The sequence below is a fragment of the Anoplophora glabripennis genome, unplaced genomic scaffold (assembly GCF_000390285.2).
Source record: "Anoplophora glabripennis isolate ALB-LARVAE unplaced genomic scaffold, Agla_2.0 scaffold95, whole genome shotgun sequence".
Taxonomy (NCBI): Eukaryota; Metazoa; Arthropoda; class Insecta; order Coleoptera; family Cerambycidae; genus Anoplophora; species Anoplophora glabripennis.
Window position 1 is genome coordinate 1,061,038 of NW_019416252.1, and position 12,971 is coordinate 1,074,008.

General features: G+C 32.1%; 1 protein-coding gene across 1 annotated transcript in view; it reads right to left on the reverse strand.

The window, feature by feature from the left end:
* The window catches only part of LOC108905827 (zinc finger protein 26-like), a 128,801-nt gene continuing 115,830 nt past the window's right edge, over positions 1–12,971 (reverse strand). Inside the window, exons 7-9 of the mRNA XM_023456719.1 lie at positions 7,876–8,029; positions 4,184–4,431; positions 1–301 (exon numbers count right to left, since the gene is read on the reverse strand). Coding sequence (XP_023312487.1) covers positions 1–301; positions 4,184–4,431; positions 7,876–8,029 — 703 coding nt within the window. The remainder of the gene's footprint in view (positions 302–4,183; positions 4,432–7,875; positions 8,030–12,971) is intronic.

Below are 12,971 nucleotides of genomic sequence, written 5' to 3' on the forward strand. Positions count from 1 at the left end.
TCAATCGAAATGGTCTTGGAACAAGCCGACCGCGTCACTCTGGAAAGGAATTAAAGTTCCAGATTCCTCCTCAACGTCATATCGTCCTACTAGGTTCCAAGCCTCTGGGGAGGTTTCAATCGCAACAGTCTCATCTTTGGGAACGATAAACCTCGGTAACATCTGGTCCAGAGCTCTGTTCTTGGTCGTGTGGTCTATGGAACGTATCGATATCTCGGACACTATAGGATCATCATCAGTTTTCAGGTTTAGAATATTTTCGTGATGGTCGTCCATCTTGGAGGTTTGAGAGTGGATATTTCTGAAAAAGATTATGTATTTTATAGCAAGGATATACATTTTAATATGGGAACCGCCTAGCCGGGTGTATTGGCCGGCGGATTTCGATCTGCCGAGTCAAGCATCACGGACGTGGGCTGGAATTTGGATGGGTGACCTAAGGCAGGCTCGGGGACGTGGCTGTGGCAGCCTACCAAGAGACCTGGGTCGCCCAACATTTTCCGCACGCGTGTGGTCCCCGATAAATGGTAATCAGAACAAAGCAAGAAATCTCTGTAACTCAAGACCATGCTATCATACATAAACTGTACGAGACTTTTCCACCAAGCCATCCGAGTAGTAAATAAGATGGTTTGAAGAAAAGTACTCGAGTAGTGAAGGAGGGTGTACAAGGGGCCTAATAAGGCCTAAGTGCCACCCTCCGACATACATACATACATACATACATACATACATACATTTTAATATAAGGGAAAGGCACACTGTTTTTAATGCAATGAAGTGCAAAACCTAAACGAAAAGCAAGTTTTTCAAAAGATAGCTTCGTTCTTAGTAGTTTATTCACCTATTTAATTTTTTTTTACTAATTTCGAGCACTGGTAATACTCGTCGAAAAAGAGAAAAAGTTCCTATATTTGACTTCTTGAAATCCCACCCTATTTCTGTTTCCAGCTTTTCTTGTGAATGCGTGTCATAGGCGTACAAGTACGAAATATGTGTTGTTACTTTCACGCTTTTGTAATTACAATAAATGTTATAAAAAACTGAATCGTGCGAGGGCGTTAGTGGCCAATATGATAATAAGGGTAGTCGTAAACGACCATATTTAACAAATAACGAACGTTGGATCATAAATAATTTGTATAAGGAATTCGAGCACGATAGCCAGATATGTCGGTGAGTGATGCCGTGGAAATGTTCAGTTCTTTAACAAAAGTGTCTGTGAGAGGTGTTTATCGTGTGTTAAAAAGTGGTGCAAATGTAAAAATGCAACAAACTGAAATACGTGGCAGGAAAAAAATTGAAATTGACAGTGATGTTAAATATACAATCCGTAGAAAGATTAAAGGATTTTATTCTAAAAATGGACTTCCAACATTAAAAACATTCAAACTGTAATCGCAGAAGACGACAATTTGCCTAGACTGCCCTGAAAAGTCATCCTGCCTACTATGCATGAAATGAATTTTGTTGCTAAATCGAAAAAGTATGCCAACAGAAAAGAACAAAATTATAGTAAGGCGAAAAGAATATTAAAAATAACAGTGTCGTATACCGAAATTGAAAGTTTATTATCTTCCAAAACATGGATAAATGAAGCACATAATATGGTCTTTAAGGTTTGTCAAAATTTAAATGCCAACGGCAAACGAGAAGTATTTTTTTAAAGATTTTATATGGGATTAAAGGCACTCTCTGGGGAAGGATGACGATTAATAAGTACGCATATCGAAAGTGAATGCGGAGTTTTGGATAATGGTTTACATGTGTTCGAGTCGCGATGAACAGGAGGTTGTCAAGAAGATGTGGACAGTGGGGTATTCGAAAAATGGTTTGCATCTATTTTGCCTCACATGGAAGCTGGTATAGTTACTGTCATGGATGATGCGCCTTACCATAGCCGACGAACAGAAAAGTTACTCTTATCTGCATGGCGAAAAGAAAAAAGGAATAGCTGAGTCGTAAATACCTATATTGAAAATAATATGATGTTAAGGGTGCAATTATTAGCAACTGTACAAAAAGAAAAGACAAAAAACATGAAATATGTAATAGATGAAATGGTTAAAGATAGTGGTGTTATACTTCTTCAATTGCTACCGTACCACTGTGAACTGAATCCCATTAAAATAGAAAACATATACAGGGTGGTCCCGAGGTAATGGGCCAAAATTCATGGGTAGATTCCCCAAGTAAAATTATTGCGATTTAACCGAACTTACCTTAGTCCAAAAGTTGATAGATAAAGAGATACAGGGTGTTAAATGTAAAATATTATTTCAGTTTTTTTTAATTTATTCCTTAACAAATGCAAATATCCTCACAAAATTTTGGGGATTGGAGTTCTTTGAGTAGAGGAATTGCAATCTGTTCACATTTTGGTTAAAGTTCATAGAGGGCGCTAGCTGCAGTAGATTGAATGTGTCAAAAACGACATAACTTTTTTGTACTTTAAGGTATCTCATCTTCGGTAACAAATTCTTATTTTTCAACTTTTTTTGCAAAAAAAAGGTATACGTTTTCGAGATATTTGACTTTGAAACTTCCAATGCTGTTGCATTAAATTACAATTAAGTACCTACAGGTATTATTAATTTAGCCGTAAAGTTTCTTAAGTAGGGTTTGGACGAAAATCAAATAATTGACTTCTTTCACTTGTCTTACTGCTGTCATTTGTATGCTAATTTCTATCAAGTATTATTCGTATCTAATTAAAATTACATCTTAGCTTGCATATTAAATTGTATACTCGTATATTTAAATGCTGCAAAGTCATTTCGCATTAAGAATTTATACTTTAAAATAAGACAATATTTTAATAAGCGCGTTCATAAATGTATTGAAGTTAGAGGCGAACATTTTGAGCAATTATTGTCAAAACTATTAGCATTGGAAGTTTCAAAACCAAATATCTCGGAAACGGTGCGAGACAGCCACTTTCATAAAGTCTACCTTTTTGTGTAAAAAAGTTGGAAAATAAGAATTTGATACCAAAGATGAGATACCTTTAAGTACAAAAAAGTTATGTCGTTTCCAACACCTTCAATCTACGGCAGCTGGCGCCCTCTATGAACTATAACCAAAATGTGAACAAATTTCAAGTCCTCTATCCAAAGAACCCCAAACCCCAAAATTTTGGGTAGATATTTGCATTTATTAAGAAATAAATGGAAATAAACTAAAATAATATTTTACATTTAACACTCTTTAACTATCAACTTTTGGACTAAGATAAGTTCGGCTAAATCGCAATATTTTTGCTTCGGGTATGTACCCATTAATTTTGGCCCATTATCTCGGGACCACCCTGTATATGGCACAATATAACACAACTTCTAAATTAGGAAATGTAAAAGTACTTCTGCAGGAGATTAACAGGGTAACTGCGGGTACATGGAGTAAGTGTATGGACAAAAAAAAAGAACAACGATTATAAGACCTAGATGCAAGAATTAAAGTTTTAACAGAACCACTTATTCTTTTAGGTGACAAAAATGATAACGTTAGTCAGTGTAGCAGGATCAGTAATTAGTCATCAGTTCATTGGTCGGGAGCCCTTTGGTGGTAGATCTCTTAGTGTGGGGCTCTGGGCAAATGGACTGAATCAGAACATAATAAATACTGGGCTTTAAGGCCATGGCAAAGCCTTGCGAAGGAACTTATGGAATATTTTGCAGAAAAGAACGAATGAGTTTCTGAGCTTGAATAAAATTCGGCTCAGAAAAGTGACGGGACTTACAAATAAAGGGGCAATATCACTTTAGGAAACATCTATACAAATTCGACAAATCTATTCTATATTTTTGAAGTTTTCTATAGTGATATGCTATTTTGAAATTGCAACAAATATCAATTATTGACTACTATTTCAAGGAGAATTTGCAATAGTTGAAAAAACTTACTATGAAAAACACCTCTTACGCATGCGAATCGTTTATTTCAGCATTACCGAATTTTACTTAAGGATGAGATGATATTTGAAATGGGTTTCAAAAATTTCATTAATGTATTTTTTTAACTGTGGCGAAATAACTATTATCATTCTTAATTACCCTTAATGGAGCTGTAAACACATTTTAGAGAGTATCATGCACCATAATAATTTTTTCTTTAATTTTGACAAGTAAAACCAGCCTCCGAAGTTCGTTACACAACTTTTTCGACATCGACATAAGATTCTTACCCCTCGCCGGTCCGATCCATATCTATATCGCTCAGGTAAGTGCTGTCGTCCTGCACCTCGTAGATGCCTGCCACGTAGGTGGCCGCCTCGGCGCCGTTTCCGAACATCCCGGAGTGTTGCGTGATCAAATGGGCCTTAAAGTCCTTGGCGAAGTTGCTCTGGAAATGGTCCTTCGAGCAGAATTTGCACTCATAAATGCATTTTCCCGGATGTTTGTTCGTGGACAGGACGTGCTTTCGCAAGTTCTCCTGCGAAATGGAAATTGTGAATGTTTAACGAGTTTTTGCATTGCAGTTTCGGAAAGTTTGGCAGTCCAGCTCAGAACAGTGCCGTTTTCGCGAGTGGAGAATTAATAGGTATTCTACAGGGTATTATGATACTTGTAATTTCGTTAATATTAACTTCAGAGAAAATTTTCGCAAATTTATTAAAAAAAATACAGGGAATAAAAAAAACACAATTTTAGACAAATGTAGTGAGACATAGCGCTCTCAATGAGGTTCATACTACTTTAATAAGTAAAGTACCATATAACCCTGTTACTAACGTATTCTAGTAACATACAGGCTGTTAATATACAACGCACGTTAAAAATCTTTAAAATATGTTTTTTGTTGCATTTTTTGAGGCCTTTATGCTCGTAAAAACAAATTTGAGATCCATGGCCAACTTTATGAGAAATCATAAAAAGTACCGAAAGTTTAGGGCCGTCTAACTTTTTTATTTTAAGAGAAAGAGAAAACTTATTTTAATAAAATTTCATGGCAAAATTGATATCTTTCACCTAGTGCAAACAGATTTTTAAAATATCGTATATAATTGGCTGTGCTTGTCATCGAAGTGCTACGGCTACAAAAATTTGCTTGTTTTTTCCTCTTTCATGAGATGTACTACATGTTGCCTGTATCTTTCATATTTCTTACATTTTTTATAATTTTGGTATAAAAAAAAATTTCTCTATCTCTTAAAATCTCTTAAACTGTATTAAAGTTATATGAAAAAATATTTTTCGTGGTACCACATTAGTAGGCATTGACTTTAATATACGTGTAAGTTGATATAAATTGAATATTTTGATCCAAGTATTGCAAAAGTGAGTGATTTTACTTTAATCCGAGTTTCTGCTAGCTATCCAATTAGTGATTTTTTACTTTATTCTCAGCATGTAAGAACAATAATTAAGAGTTTAAATTTAACTATCATTGGGCAATATTTTGCTCAGACTTAGTTTCTAATTGATCTAGTGAAAAAATATCACTCATAAACAATTTACTTGTATATACAGGGTGCTGCAATTAATTAAGCACTATACAGGTTATCCCAGAAATCCGAGAGATTGCGCATTATTTCCTGAACATCGTGTATATTTCATTTTTTCTGATAACAGATAATGTGCTTAATTTTCGCTTATTATTTGCATTTAATCTATAGCAAATGTAATATTAGTCGCATTTTAACAATACTGTAAAAATTATATATCTAAATAAATATTGAAATAGATAAACTAAAATGCTGGCTAACCAAAAATTCAGTAAAAATTCGAATTCATAAACATGTTGTTTAGAGAAAACAGTTCAATGAATTTAACATATCCAGACTCGGTACAGAACTATACAGGGTGTCCCACCACGAACTCCATCGATGGATATCTGGGAGACCGCTCGAAGAATTTTTTTGAAATTGTGATGGTGTAATACGGATCGTGGGGCCTACAAAGCTAAAATATTTCCAAGGTTATCGTACTTCCGGTTATACCGGAAGTCGATACTAACTTTCTTATTTTAAATGGAACTCCCTGTATATTATTGCATTTTTGGAAAAAGCATCTATGTTTAAGTTGAAATCATATAGCACACTCCATACGGATTGACCGTTTCCGAGATATTTTGATTTTTAATCAAAAATTGACACATGCAAATTGTCAGCAAAATTTAGTTTTCCCAAAAACATAGGTTTATTTTTGGAAATTGGAAATTTTGTAAAGGAAGACCTAATTATCGAATTTGACATGAAAATTTTGCAGTTTTTATACAGGGTGGTCAAATTTTTTTTATCGCATATGAAGTTCAGAAAATGTGGAAAATTCAAAATTTTTAAATGGAAACCCCTAATTTTTTAACGTATTCGCATTCTGCACTAAAATTAAGTGTAAGTTTGTCAAAGTTTCTTAAAATTATGTTTCCATTTCTTTCGCACATTTTAGGTTGGCCGTGACACATAAGTAACAATCAACATGACAACTGTCACGTTTTAATTGTCAAATTTATTTAGTTCCTTGTGGGTCGGTGCTCTAATAGAATCCGGTGATATATGCTATTTTATTTGGGACACTAAAAAATTGTGTTTATAGTACTCCAGTAACAACAAAGGAACATTGTAAGGCAAGTATTTGAGCATTTACCATCGAATTCTATTAGAGCAGCGACCCACAAGGAACTAATCCGAAGGTGAGAAAAATGTTTATAAGTTAAGAAGTTGAAGGAAGACATATTGAACATTTATTAAAATAAATTTAGTGCAGAATGCGAATACGTTAAAAAAATGAGGGGTTCCCATTTAAAAATTTCGAGTTTTCCACATTTTCTGAACTTCATTATTCGATAAAAAAAATTTTACCACCCTGTATAAAAACTGGAAAATTTTCATGTCAAATTCGATAAAATAGGTCTTCCTCTACAAAATCCAATTTGCATAAAAAATAAACCTATATTTCCGGGAAAACTAAATTTTGCTGATAGTCTGCAACTGTCAATTTTTGTTTGAAAATCAAAATTATGGAGAGTGCTATGTTTTCAACTTAAAAATAAATGCTCTTTCCAAAAATGTAATAATATACAGGGGGTTCCATTTAAAATAAGAAAGTTAGTATCCACTTTCGGTATAACCGGAAGTACGATGACCTTAAAAATATTTTAGTTTGGGAGGCCCCACGGTCCATATCACACCAGCACAATTTCAAAAAAATTCTTCGAGCGATTTCCCAGATATCCATCGATGGAGTTCGTGGTGGGACACCCTATATAGATAATAGTATAATTTAAAAAAAATGTTTGTACTTATAACTAGTCTTTTGAATTTCAAAACTATGAAAATATTTAATCAAACCTATTGTTTCCCAATTTAAAAAATGTGGTCTATAAGTTTATCCTAATTTGATCCTGGAAGGAATTTTAATCGAGATCAATATTCGATAGTATTTAATTATTAGTTTTTAATTATTATTGTAATTGTATAATCATTGTATTAAACACAGTTTTCACCAGGATAACAGATAATTTATAGTAATCTTATACACGTGAACTTATCCAGACACTATACGAGATTACATTGTGATGGGACAATGGGAATAATAAATTATTATTATTAAATTGGGTGGGGAGTGGGGGCGACATTTACTACTCTGCTACAAGTGTACTAATGTAAGTAACATGAGTTTATTTATGGCACTTTTTTAACTGATACCTAAATTTGAGTTATATAAATCAGTTTTAGTTGAAATATTATAAATTATTGTTAAAATGCTCAACATTAAGTGAAAATAGACTATAATTTCACTCAGTATTTTTAACGTGTTCAATCAGATCAATTATATACTAGGTCCACGTATTTTAGAAACACCAGATGCACTTAAATGTATATTTGGAGACGGTTTGTCTATTATGTCTTAAAAAGTGTTGTAAATAATAACTCACCAGATTGTTACATTTGTAGTTACAGTATGGACAACTGAAAGGTTTTGCTCCTGTATGCAGTCTCGCGTGTCTTCTTAGGTGAGTCGAGGTTCTTGTGGTAAATGGGCATTGTGGGCAATGGTATTTCTTGATGTCGTCGTGAATTGTCAGGTGTCTGAAATAATGCAATACACAATTAAAGACATAGGTGCAAACACCGCCAAAATCCACTTTTTTAAATAAAATTAACTTTTCTACGCTAGGATGTAATAATATTTGGGACATGTTAGCGCAAGAATCATTTGAATTTTTAAATATTTAACGATTTTAGGTGGTAATGGACGTATCTTGGCAGCTAAAATTAGATAAATCTAGAATCTTGGAGAGGATTTCAGTAGTAAGTAGGATGCATCAATAATAAACATTTTCACTAATCAAAATCTTTGAAACTACAAAACGGTGCTTAAAATTAACAATAATTAAAATTGTTAAAAACCTATTAAGAACCTCTGGAATCGACTCCTACATAAAAATAGGCGATTGGTTGCCACCGTAGATAGCGTTCCGCACACTTTCTTTGTCCCCAGAAAGATTGCTAGTTTAATTTTAGGTCATCATAGGTTCTATTTTACTATACTAGGTTATTTTAAGATATAGATTCCATTTTTCATAACGGAACTTGTGTCTTTTATTGTATAAGTTTCAAACAAAATTATTAGTGAACAATGAATGTACAATGAAGTAATTTCTCTCCAAGTTTGTGAATACCCCGTATATCTATTTTTCTTGCTGAAATAAGATTTTATATAGTTTTGCTCTAGCTTTAACTATATGGAAGTCGTTTTGATAATCTCTACATTTTCAATAGGAATATGATGTAACACATCAACATTTCAAAAATTAAAAAAAAACTAATTGTACGTAAAATTGTTGTATTGTTATAAATATGTAATAGACAATTGGCATAATTACAAAATTAATAAAAATAAATCAAATAAGTATTTTAATTTTGGTTTAGTTCTTAGTTTAACTGTTATTTAATAGTCTTCGTAATACTCTAACAATTTTTAGAAAATGAACTTAGCGGTTCTTTCATTAAACTGTTCATTTATCCTTTAATACGACATGTGATTGTGTGATATTTAAAATAGTTAGTTTTTCTACAACCTACTATCATGCAGCATCATAAAATACTAGTTAGTAGTTAAAAATGTAATGCAACATGCATATTTAAATTTTTTATACCAAATATTAATTAGCAGTTAATATATTTGCAATATTAGGGGCATTGGTGCTCCCTGACCTCTGACACGGTTAAATCAAAACAACTTTTATTATTTTTGAGTCGTCCATGAATATAACCCACAAATTTTATTGGGACTATCCACAAATGTCTCCGTGACATTCCGATCCTTTCATTTCCTTCAAAAATAACTTAAGCGTCGAAACTCGGTAATAAATATTCTAATGACCGCCTAATTATCATTTGTTTTTTAATGAAGAATGAAGAAAGTTTGGATTTATGGCGGCTACTTTCCTGACCCACCGTCGGGATCTCGATAACTATTAAACGGTTCTTCTGCGTTGGGCAAGTTTAAATTACCGCAGATGCCGTACATCTCCTCCAATGTTTATTCTAACTGATGAAGATAAAGGGGCCTGGTAGGCATACATTTACGTGGAAACGTCGATACTTAATTATTTGAGAATGTTTTAATTGTTCGATTAACAAATTCTTGATGGGTCCGACGCTTTTTAGAATACAGGATTCGACAAACCGCATGACCAGGAAGGCAAGAAAGATAAAAATTTCACTGTCATTTGTTTTGAAGTTATGGCCAACTATTAGACATTGACATTGTTTTGGTCTCAAACAGATTAGTCTATTCTATTAAGCTAATTCAAACAAATTCTTTTTTTTTTAATTATATCAAATAATAATAATAATGTGTATAATTATTTTAAGACATTTTTTTTTAATTTGTTTACGTATAGGTATATTTTAACATTTTGAATATGAATATATTTAGTTATAATTTTTACAATTATTTAAATAATTTTTGTTTAAACAAATATTTTTTTTAATTTGGAAATATTTTTTTTTGTTAAATACAGATAAAATTAAGAAAAAATATTACTTTAAAATTATAATTTTTGAAAAAACTAAATTGCAAATTGATAAATGTAATCTAATTGTTTAAAAGTAAAAAAAAAAGTGTTAAATCTAAAAATTCACTGTGGCCGTCCTAATCAACCGATTTCAATTTTTCAAAAACCATTTGAAAGGTTGAGCGGTCTTTTCTATATGAAAAAATTTTCAAGTGTCTAGATGCTTTATTTGAGGCTGTGCAACATTTTGAAAATTCGAAATTTTTTTTTCAAAATTTTTTTCAAAAAATTATTTTGCGAAAACTATCGAACCGATTTCAATGAAATTTGTGTATTGTTTTATTATACTCCAAAGATTTGTTTACCAAAATTAGAATGCCCCAGGAGCAATAATTTAACAAAATTATCCAAAAAACTTGATATTGTGCCTATTTTTTCATTATTATTGCAATTTTGCAACATCGGTAATAAACTTAAACACTTTTAACTTAGTATATTGTAAAAAATTATATATATATTATTACTACTACTACTACTTAAAAAAAATTAACCAATTTTATAATCCAAATCTAGATTAGTTTTGCGTCGACTGTAAGACATAGTTTTAAATTTGCTTACATTCAGAGGTAGATTATTACATGAACACCAACTGTGTAATCTGTCAAGATTATCTTGTAATAATCTAGTACAATCAGTAGAAGATTTAATTTCCAAGAACAACTTCAGGTCGTCCACATAAAGTAAATAGTTGACATCGAGGCATTCAGTTAGGCATTAATAAAAATAACAAACAACAGTGGCCCCCAAGATTGACCTTTGCGGAACTCCTGAATATTGATGGAATTTACATGATTGAAAGCCACGATACTGCACAAATTGGTACCTATTACTAAAATAAGATTTAACAGAGCAGGGGATATACCATATGACCCCAATTTTAATGTCGATAATTATGATCAAGGTATACACAACATCATCCTGACTTCCTCCATCAAAATCTTCAGCAATAAATTGGGTTTTCTCAACTAGATTTGAGGTAGTTTGAACGACCACTCATAAATCCATGTTGGTCTTGAATTAATATGAAACCAAAATCTTTTAGGATTTGAAGACAGATCATTGACTACTGAATTTATGAATTTTGTACGAAAATTGCGAGAACATGGAACATTCAATTTTTAACATTTAAACTTATAAAGTTATTTGCTTTACTGTTAAGTGACGGTGCGGTATGTTTGTGCGTCTTCACTGTTTTGTTTCAGTGGGATATGAAAAGTTATTATACGAATAAAAAAAGATGAGATTTGACAACATTGCTGGTGGCTGAGAAAGCATACAAAAAATTGAAAACAATCCATACAACGTATTATAGTTCATTCAGTCAGTTCATTTAAATGATATTAAAAAATATATATTATAATGCAAATTTCCGTAATTTTGATATTTTTGTACTGTTTTATTTTCCAATACAAAACGTTTATATAACAAATTGCTATTTGCGCTCTGTAAATAATTTAACTTAATCAGTTTATATATTATTATGATTTTATTATAATTATATTATATTTAGATACGAAATTAATGTTTAATAACCGAATTATTTCGAATTTTTCGATATCGCGTAGCATATAATTGCCGGTGCACTAGAAATCGATTAATGCATTAATTGGTCGTTAGTAAAATATAGTATGTCACAAGGCTAATAAATATTTATAGCACTTTTTATGTCAGTAATAATAACAAAATGAATTTTAAATCTAATTGTGCGTTTATTGAAATAAATTTTAATGTCAGGTACAATCAATTGATGCAAAATTATTACACCGATAAATTATTGTAAAACATAATTTATTTGCCAAATTTCAACGGTATGATGAACTGCTAATTAACGGCAGATTTGATGCCGTTCTGCACGAATTTCGAAACAGATTGGATGCCGCTGAAAGAGACTCATTTGAATGTATCTAACAATATTCGGAAGCGAGCCAGAGAATAATTTCGACGAATTATACACACCCAATCTGAAAATTATGGAATTAGTTTTCCGTCAGGTACACCGAGAAACGGGATTTTTTGAAGTAAAATTAAAAGTGGCACTTTTCAACGTTATTTCGTCCCTTCCCTGGCTTTTTTGCATATTTTCTCACATTGTAAAATATACTACTCCTCTTATTGTTTGTATTTTCACTATACAGGGTGTCCCACGGTGACGAGACATTAGAAATATTTCAGACTACTTTGATTTTAATTTTGATAATTTGGGATACCGGGTTTTCGGGCATGCCCTTCTCATCTAAAATAATGGCGTCCACGTACCACTTCCGGTTATACCGGAAGTTGATGTTATCTTCGTTATTTTAAATGAAACACCCTGTATATTATTACAATTTTGGATTCTACGACAATTTTTAGGTGAACGTTCATAAAGTTTTATTATTCTTAAAGTTAACCGTTTTTGATATACATATTTTTTTTTTTCAGAAAAAATTAAAAAAGCACTGCCTAATTCAAAAAGAAGAATTGGGTAGGTCTTTCAGCATCCCCGCGATAAAGTGCAGGCACAAAATTGAATTTAAATGGATGCTGACCATCTGTTCTCAAAATCTTTTGGATGGAGGTTTTTGAAATGCCTAAATCCTGTTTAGCAGCACGAACCGATGATTCAAGGTAAGCATGAAAACATACCAAACCATTTATCGTGTTACTTTCATCTAAAGTTATCGTGTAAAAGTATACAGGGTGTTCCATTTAAAAAGATGTTGATGGTTTAAAGTTGACCAAATTCGGCATTAAATTTCTACCACCCTGTATGAAATTAAGTCATTTTGAAATTATGGCGGGGAAGCTTAGAGTTTTAGTTATGTCCCCTATAAGTTTTATCGCTCTAACTTTATTATTGTAAAATACACATCTTTTTGAATTAGGCAGTGTTTTTTTAATAAATTAAATATATCAAAAACGGTTAACTTTAAGAATAGGAAACCTTTATGAGAGTTCACCTAAAAATT